The sequence below is a fragment of the Brachyistius frenatus genome, unplaced genomic scaffold, assembly GCF_029030835.1.
Source record: "Brachyistius frenatus isolate BFR_SWC_R1_liver_20210118 unplaced genomic scaffold, ASM2903083v1 Contig_64, whole genome shotgun sequence".
NCBI classification, from domain to species: Eukaryota; Metazoa; Chordata; class Actinopteri; family Embiotocidae; genus Brachyistius; species Brachyistius frenatus.
The window spans coordinates 1,104,266-1,114,100 of NW_027210663.1; the positions used below are offsets into that span (position 1 = coordinate 1,104,266).

Sequence of the window (9,835 nt, forward strand, 5' to 3'; positions counted from 1 at the left end):
CATCATCTTCTTCATCTTCATCATCATCAGCAGTATGTATATTTAAACTGTGAATGAATGCGTCTTTGTGCTGTAGCTCTTCAGATCACCTCATATTGTAGTAAGAAAAATATATCTAAGGGTTCGTTACAAACGATTTGATAGATTTGATCAACATTAGTTTATTTTTTAGCATCAATTTGATTTTAGATTTAACTTTCATTCAACTCGTCATAAACGTAAACAGGTCATCAATAAAAAAAAAATGGCAGTACATTGAGTTACTCAATGGCAAAATGTGTAAAGCTGCTATACATATTTGTAAGCATATATATATATGTGTGTGCTTAAAGACGCCTACGCCTCTGAGAAAGGAGAGAGAGAGAGAGAGAAACAGAGAGATAGAGGCAGAGAGAGAGAGAGAGAGAGAGAGAGAGAGAGAGTCTGCGTGGAGTAGACGATTGTGCATCAGTCTACTGGCGCTCAAATGGGTAATTGCGCACACAGCAGGCTGAACTATAGCGGCGACTCCAGAGATCAGGGGTTGAGGACCGCTGCGGAAAACTTGCGTTTTGCTTTACAAGTAAAGCCCAGTATGCGGGACGACTCTGACGCTGTATGAACTGCGACTGAGAGCAGTTTAACGCGCTCTTTCAATCATTTGCCCCCAGAGGATTACTCCTTCCCTCGGTAACGATGGGTAAGTCATTATGTTCATCACAATTTAGTGACAGTTTCTCCCTCTTGAGGTTCGTCGTAGCCAAGACGACAGCTATTATATTTTTTTTTACTGGCAGAATTATCAGCTCCTTAACTGAATTTTCTTCCCCCCTAAGGATAAGTAGAGCTGGTCTTTATTTATGTATCTGTTTATCTTAATAATATTTCCTTTGTCTTAATGTTTCTTTGTGTCTGAAAAGATTCACATATTCGTAGCTTTAAAGTAGCAAATGTCAGACTACTATCAATTCTTCATGAAGCAGGTCTGGTGTCTCAGTTATCCTCAAACTGCTCTTCACTTCATGGTCTCCTGTTTGAAGACTGAATTTCTCACCTTTGCTTATTTACATGTTTTTAAGAGCACATTTTCTAATAGGGAGTCATTTCTTTGATTGCCTGTGCCCCACTTTACCCCCAACAGGTTCTGTGATGCTGGACTGGAGGCTATCATGTCTTCTTCTGCAAGCAGCTGTTTTGCTGCTGCTCAGCAAGGGGGAGCGAACGTGCCCTGCGAGTTGTCGCTGTGAAGGAAAGATTGTTTATTGCGAGTCTGGCATCTTCCAAGACATTCCAGAAAACATCACCACAGGATGCCAGGGTCTGTCACTGCGCTATAACAACCTGCTGGTTCTGCTGCCGTACCAGTTTGCTCATCTCAATCAGCTTATCTGGCTTTACTTGGACCACAACTCTATCAATGCTATAGATGCTTTAGCCTTCCAGGGTGTGCGCAGACTCAAGGAACTGATCCTCAGCTCCAACAAAATAACCGTTCTGCACAACAACACATTCAGCGCCATACCAAACCTGAGAAATCTGGACTTATCCTACAATCAGCTGCAGTCTCTGCAGCCGGGCCATTTCACCGGCCTGCGCAAGTTACAGAATCTCCATCTTCGATCTAATGGGCTGAGACAGATCCTAATTCGCACATTTCTGGAATGCCGCAGCCTGGAGTTTCTGGACTTGGGTTATAATCGCCTGCGGAGTCTCACACGCACAACGTTCTTAGGGTTGTTCAAGTTGAAAGAGCTTCATTTAGAGCACAATCAATTTTCCAGGATTAATTTCTTTATTTTCCCACGCCTTACCAACCTCCAGGCTCTTTATTTGCAGTGGAACCGCATTCGATCCATCAGCCAAGGTGTGCCGTGGACCTGGCAGAAACTTGAAAAACTGGACCTTTCAGGGAATGAAATCCAAATCCTGGACCCCGCTGTTTTCCAGTGTATGCCACACTTACAAATGCTCAACCTTGAATCCAACAAGCTGAGCGGTGTCCCTATGGAAGCTGTAGCAGCATGGACCTCCCTGACCACCATCAGCCTGGCAGGTAACGCCTGGGACTGCAGCACCAGCATCTGCCCTCTCATGGGATGGCTCACAATCTTCAAAGACTCCAAAGACATCAGCATGATATGCAGCAGTCCCAAGTCTGTGCAGGGCGAAAGAGTGGTGGACGTGGTGAGGAACCACTCGACATGCGTGTCAAATGTGCTCTCAACCACGGGTCTCATCATCGTGGCCTCAACACAAAGTATGAACATCACAACTCGCCCATCTTCCTCTGTTGTTACAGACCTGACTCGCACTGAGTCTCCTGTGCAGGGATTAACCACTTCCTCTGTCCGTCCTTGGGGGACAGACAGACAGACAACAGAGTCCATAACCACGAGCTCTGCATCTCACATCGCTCCTGAACCCCCCACATCATTTACCCCAGAGCTACAGTTTGAACATATGGCTTTCCATAAAATCATTGCAGGCAGCGTAGCCCTGTTCCTGTCAGTGTCATTGATCCTCCTGGTTATTTATGTTTCATGGAGGCGATACCCCAACACCATGAGGCAGCTGCAGCAGCACTCAGTCAACCATAAGCGCAGGAAAAAAGCCCGCAAGCAGGAGCAGGACCTTAACTCTCAGCTGCAAGAGTACTATCTGAGCTACCACTCCAACTCGGAGACAATGGACTCCTTGGTGAACGAGACGAGGCCGTGCACGTGCACTATATCAGGGTCCATAGAGTGTGAGGTCTGAGCTGCCCACATGAAGTGCAATTACTAAGCAGAGGTAAATGGATTTTTCCACGAGATTAAGTGGTTTTATCTCTAATATGAGATGATAGATTCTGGAGCAGTGAAGAAAATACTGGGGGGCATAGTACAATATCATTATGTGCACTGAAAAGACGATTGGAACGGAGAGATATATTTGAAGAGAGATAATTATCACCCTGACTGACACGAGAGCAGGAGCAGGGTCAGCAAGGTCAACTGTAAATGATAGAACATAACGACTGGACCTCAGCTACAGTGGAAGTCAGCTCTGTAGAGAGACTGACCTTGTTCTTTTGTTCTTAGTCAGAGTATATCGCCATACAACATGAGCCAACAAAGCCACTTTTTACTTGCAAGTTTTGTTTTTTATTATTATGTAGCTTGTAGAGCATTGAGGATGTGCATCTTTGTGTGTGTGTGTGTGTGTGTGTGTGTGTGTGTGTGTGTGTGTGTGTGTGTGTGTGTGTGTGTGTGTGTGTGTGTGTGTGTGTGTGTGTGTGTGTGTGTGTGTGTGTGTGTGTGTGTGTGTGTGTGTGTGTGTTATGGGGACGAGCTGATAATCTCCTGGTTTACTGACATCTGTTTGGAAGAGTTGCAGCGTTGCACCTTACTCTCACAGATACTGTTTGTGCAGTTTGTTTGTTTTTGCATTTGGTGCGCAAGTGCAGCTATTAGCAGAACCACAAGAAGTGGGGGAACAATCACAGTGGGAGCATCTTGTCCTCAGATCATTTGCATGAATCCGTCCTTCGTACTTGAGATGCTTATCTGTCCTATGAAATTATCAGTTCTAACCGACAAAAGAATTAAATATATATGCATTTCGGTTTATTGTGGAACAAGCCACACAAATTATTAAAAACCCGTGAGTCTAACTTCAGGACTGATATTTTCCAAAGTGTATAAATCTGTCAGGTCCAAGGAAGGCCTTGTGTGTGTGTCTTAAAAGTAATAATGTGGATTTTCTTAAAGAATTTTGTATTGATTATTCCTGTCATTATTATTATGCATTGTTTGTGTAAAGGAATAATTAAATGGGTACTAGGCATTCTATGTGAAAATGACTGTATAATTAAAAGAAACACTGACAATTGATGACAAAATGTGTTTGTGATGAGACCATCGAGGACTGGTGCAGCCCATGGAGAGAAAGAAATCTCTTTAAATCCATGCATTGTCCTGTGGATGTTACACATTGGATTGGATTTGCTGCTGCATGCGAGGGGAGCTGACATATTTTCACATGCCTGGCTGTCCTCTCTTCTATCCTGTTCTTGCCAACAGTATCGATTGTATCTGGGTTACACTCCTCAAACTCAGGGCAGGAGGTCCGTGTCAGTCCACGAGACACAACGGTATAGAAATGAGTTCAGTTTTCCTGTAAACAGGTTTGCTTTTAGAGCAAGTGGAGTGCATACAGGCGATGCCATTCTTTGCTTGTCAGTGAGACAAAAAGACTTCCCAGTCCTTGAAACCAGAAACAGATTAAGAATCCCTGCTTTCTATAACCATATGTTCTCTGTCAGTTTGGAAATATTGCTCCAGTGCAGTGAAAAGAAGAAGAGAATAGAGAAGGGCTGCTGAGGGACAGTGGGTGTTACAGGTCAAGGCAGTGATGGTATTATGAAGACATCACCACCTTAATCTGCCTATCCCCCCTCCTTTTTTTTTTTTTTTTTTTTTTTTTTTGGAGGGGGGGGGGCTCGTTCACTGTGAAGGAAGGAAATTAACCTGCGCCAGGAGACATATGTGCATGTGTTAAGCCAGGCATGAAAAGCCAGTGCTGAGGCGAGCTATAAAAAAAAAAAAAAGGGTGTTTGTTCCTGCGTGTGATTCAGTTGGAAAACAATAATCTGCTACTTACTACAGTCTTCCCCTCACAGCTGTCAGTTGCTGTTTCAGACCTGTTGTGAAGTAAATACCCACTTGATTCCATTTTCCTCATTACCATCCATTAACATGTTCACACATTTTGCGTATAAAGTTTTTGACTGGTCAAAAGCTGCTCAGATAAGGATTTATGATCTCTCACAATCCACTTTTTAAACATGACTCAGGCTTTCTTTTTCCTCCAGGCAGGCGGGGAGGCATGCTGCCAACAGAATTTATATCCATATATTTAGTCTGCAGCTACTGCATATATGATGAATTTCTTTTGTGGGGCAATGGGGAAATCTACAAGGCTGTACAGAAAAAATGTAATAAGAACAGGACAAATGATTTGTTCCTCTAATTTTGGCAGATATTGTAATTACTGTTTGATTTGTCATGTTGTGACTGATGAAAAGCAATTCCCCGTGTTTTGAAATCTTGTGGCTGTGTGAAACTAAAAAATAATTCTGATGAGAGAGCTGTGGTCTGCGGATCATTATTGAGGATATTTGGTTGGATGAAAAATTGTGGGAGTGCACAGTATTGACTCTGTAGGCTACAACAATGCACAAACAGAACCACAGCCTACACTCTCCAAGAAATGAGAAATGTCTTTTTAATCGAGGAACTTTAGATACCTCGAGGTACTCCAAGCAGATGAGCAAGGCCACAAACAGAATCAGTAAAATCACGCCTGGAAAAAAAAAAATCGGAAAAACCCAGTGTGTTTTCTCTGTGCTTCCTGTAAACACTCACTGTGAAGGGTAGCTGGCTCAGCCCTCACCGCCGGCCGTGAAATTTTGATTTACATTTCTCACTTGGGGATCTTGTCGAAGGTAATGTGTGTGTGTGTGTGTTGCACTTTGCTCATCTTTGCCAAAGGTTATATTGGTTATTTAAAAGTTAAGCAAAATAATTATAAAGCAGCAGTGATGATGTTTCATCACCCCTAAAACGCATTTTCATTTTATCCGGCTGCTTGATTTTCATTTATGAGATAAGTAATTTAAAGCAATAATTCAACATTTTCAGAAAAAGCTTATTTGAATTCTTGCCAGGAGTTAGATGTGAGAATTGATACCACTCCTCCGTCTCGTGAATATAAGCAAGCAGCTGGTTAAATTAAAAACAAGAGATAGTAGAGTCTGGCTTTGTTCAAAGTAAGCAAAATCCACCAACCAGCATCTCTAAAACTCAGAAATTATTATTTTATATCTTATTTATTTACTCCAGAAACAAACCAGTTTTGAAAATCCCAAACTCCTGACCAGGGATTTCCTGAAGCTTCTGGTGGTTCCCACAACAACGCAATACTTTTTTTTGTAAAGATTCAGCAAACAAGATACATCATATAGGTGCTGGTTGGTGGACTTTGTTGTCTTTGGATAGATCCAAGTGAGTTTCCCCCTGTTCACTGTCAGAAGTCCCAGCTACGGTCCATTTCCTTTTCATTTACACTTTGTGAACGCTCTCAACATGGAAGTGGGACGTTCCCAATTCTCTGCAAGAATGTGAATTTGCCCAATCAAGCAATTTAATCTACAAACTACTACATATAGATTAATATAGATGCTTTCCAGGAGCATATGTCCTCATTGCAGTCCCTATTGCATTTGTACCAGTTGACCATCCACTGTGACTTCTTTCTTTCTTTCTTTCTTTCTTTCTTTCTTTCTTTCTTTCTTTCTTTCTTTCTTTCTTTCTTTCTTTCTTTCTTTCTTTCTTTCTTTCTTTCTTTCTTTCTTTCTTTCTTTCTTTCTTTCTTTCTTTCCTTCCTTCCTATCCACTCTGAGATGACTGTAAGGATCCATCATGTAGTCCTTTAAAGCCAGCTAGTCAAAGTTATGAGTTCACGGCTGTTGCATTCAAACGATTATCGTCAGTTGAAAATAGAGTCAGTGAAGTATGAAAGTGTTCAAAGGCAGTTGTCACACTTTAGGGGGGTGGGGGGAAGTTGTCCAGTCTCCCGTGCACCACAACAGGATTGCCTTGTTACACCACCTTTTGTGCACTGTATGTCACCTGTAAAATCCATTTGAATGCTAATGTGTAACACCTTTTGTTGGATGTCCCAGCAGGCTATCACAGCAGGAAAAGAAAAAAGGAAAAAGCTCCTTGAAACTTTTTTTTTAAGCACGTAAAAGTCATGGTGGTCAGAAAGACCTTTCAGTGTGCTGTAAAAGCAAGCTTTCTTCTGATTAACATAATTGTTCCAACAAGAGGACATCAGTGACCGTTTTACTGCAAATAATTTTGAAATAACTTCTAAGAAAGTGATGTTGTAGCATAATATATTCTCTCACTTTTATCTTTCCAGTTCCCTTTTCACTCCAAACTTGAACATATACTGTAAGCTTCATAAAAAGGAAGAACTTGGAGTTCTCTGCATTTTTACCGAAAGCAGTGGGAGCAGATATAATCATTGTGTGGTCTCGTCTGGTCAGTATGTGCATTTATCTGTCCTTTTGTACTCCCTAATCGTTCCAGTATTTATACGTTTTTTTCACAATAAAATTGTCTTCGATTATAGTAAAATTCATTCAGCAATGTTTTATGACATCATGGGAGCCCGAAGTGGAAAGGTTGTTCCAAACATTGTAATATATTATATTTGACGAGTTTCTCTCTTATCCATAAAAAGTGATCCCAGAGCAGCTTTAGTTTACTTAACATCCTGAAATCATTTCAGGCAGAAATGCAGTTAACAGCTTGACCTTTATCGTTGCACTTCTATGTCCCTCTGACAAGAAATCTGCTTAGTCAGAGCCTGGGGTGATATTCATGTGTCTTGTACATATTTAGGATTAAATTTGTATGAAATTATCTTGTATCTAACATGCTCTACACACAGACTGTATGATGTAACAGTAATATAGTGCATTCTTTTGAGATTCCACCTTGTTGTTTCAGTGATTTATTTCCCCCTATTCTTCGACCACTCTCCTCCCCACACCAGGGATAGCAACCAAAAGCAAACCACAATTAAATGTATACAATTTATAAGCAATGTGCCTTGTCATACTGTTGTTTCCTGAGTAATAAAGAATGGCTGCGTTACCTAAAATAAAATATAATAAAATAAAATAATAACACTGTAGCAGCATCCATGGAGGATCCGCTTTAGAGAGAAAATAACAGTCATTCAGATTTGCTAAAGAAATTCAGTTTATGGTAGCCTTTCTCTCTCTCTCTCTCTCTCTCTCTCTCTCTCTCTCTCTCTCTCTCTCTCTCTCTCTCTCTCTCTCTCTCTCTCTCTCTCTCTCTCTCTCTCTCTCTCTCTCTCTCTCTCTCTCTCTCTCTCTCTCTCTCTCTCTCTCTCTCTCTCTCTCTCTCTCTCTCTCTCTCTCTCTCTCTCTCTCTCACGCACACACATGCACACCATCTACACGATTTCAACTTTCCATTTCAAGACAGCTGTGATTTGACAGCTGTCTTGTGTGACTGACATAAAAGCTGACTTGACGAAACTGGAACAAAATAAAGTGACAATAATAAATAATACACGTCAACCAGGTAAACATCCTTTACAGATTCCCCCTTATTTCTTACTGTTATTGTAACTGGAGAGGATCTGGAATTTAATGCAGTCTGACTAATCATGTGGAAGCAAATTAGTGATTAAACAATACATTTAAATTGAGACAAAACAGGCCATATTTACACCTCCAAATGCATTGATTTGGACATACTTCATGTTACAGCAAAACCACAAACACTGCCATTTTTAAAGGCTGTAAAATATTGGTCTTATTAAGTTTTTTTACTGTGTAGGGAGTCCTTTGACAGAAGTCCCTCAGGCCTGTTGCTGTGGGCTACTCTGCTATTGCTTGAATGATGGAAGCATTAGAGCAGCAGAGGCCTACAGTACCATGGCACTCTGAAACACACTAATAAAGATAAAACGTACCAAACCCATCTTTATTTCCACAGAGGCTCCACAGTGAAGGTGCTTAAAGGGCAGAAAAAAACCAAGTTTATATAGAAATGAATGGGCGGTGGGTTGCTTTTGTATTACAGAGGTTTGACTTCCTTTAAAAACTTGAACCGTACATCAGCTGGGATTTCTTTTCCTCTCAGGGCCCTCTTTGATGCCACTGCAGCAGATTCTTCTCTACTTGTTTATAATGTGCTGTTAAGTAATCTGTGGCGTCTATTGACCTCTATTGGCAACCGGAGAGCTGTGACAACATCAGTATCGGCCTGGCATGGCTGACACTGTGGCATAAATAATAGAACTGCCTTTGCAGCAGAGCTTGTTTGCTAATTAGAGCAAAGATCCATCAGCAGAAGTTAATGTGTGCTATAATGGAAAGAAATGCCATCATAATCCTGCTTTGTGATGTGACTTTTTTTGAGGGGGTCCGGGCATCAAATCTCTTGGTCATAACTCCATCTTCCATGAAACCATCAACAATGCATTGCTGATTGTGACCAATGGGACAGTAAAACTCTCACTTGTTGACAAATAATTTCAGTTGACAAACAGTGCAGTCTTGTATTTATATGATTGAAGTCTTAGTTGTGACAGTCCAATCAACGACCACTGGACTCCATTTATCACAGATAAATTGTTGTCACATACCCGCCTCCTCAGAGATGATTTAAATTGCCTGTTCTTGTTGGATTTCTCTGTAAAAGCAGGACGTGCTTCAAATATTGATCTTTTTAACAGGTACATAAAGACGAGTCTTTTACTGAGAGACATTCATTGATAACAATGATTTATTTTTTCCAATGTGTTTCATGCCACAGTAAGTAATGCCACTCGTCCTGCAGAATACTTCCCCGTAAGTCAATGCAACATTTGCATCCACTTCAATGAGGCACTACTTGTGCCGTAATGATTGCTCTGTTTCCTGTCTAATCTATAATTTGTGGCCTTTATGAATGACTCCATGACTACAAAACACGTTTGACATTGTGCTTCTGAGACCAAAGTGAGTTTCTGCTGATCGCCACGCGTGTAGTGATTACTGCAGCTACAAACAGTGAATTAATTCATTAGCGACGAGCTGATGAGACTTTTTTTTGTGGGCTTCAGTGCCCTGATTGCTCTTGAAATAATATCATTCATCTCTGTTGGGTATCTATTGAATTATTTTAATTCAGCATAATTAGCATGATTACCATTTTAATATCTTATGCAATATGTAAATATGTTTATTAAAGTATATTGCTGTAATATTCATGACCCCTGTTCTCAATGT

General features: G+C 41.0%; 1 protein-coding gene across 1 annotated transcript; it reads left to right on the forward strand.

Moving 5' to 3' along the window:
* Positions 1-478: 478 nt before the first annotated feature.
* Positions 479-6,266, forward strand: LOC138625634 (leucine-rich repeat transmembrane neuronal protein 4-like). The gene is made up of 2 exons (XM_069706671.1): positions 479-679; positions 1,121-6,266. Exons 1-2 carry the CDS (start codon positions 676-678, stop codon positions 2,734-2,736), a joined length of 1,620 nt encoding a protein of 539 aa, XP_069562772.1. The 5' UTR covers positions 479-675; the 3' UTR covers positions 2,737-6,266.
* Positions 6,267-9,835: the final 3,569 nt, after the last annotated feature.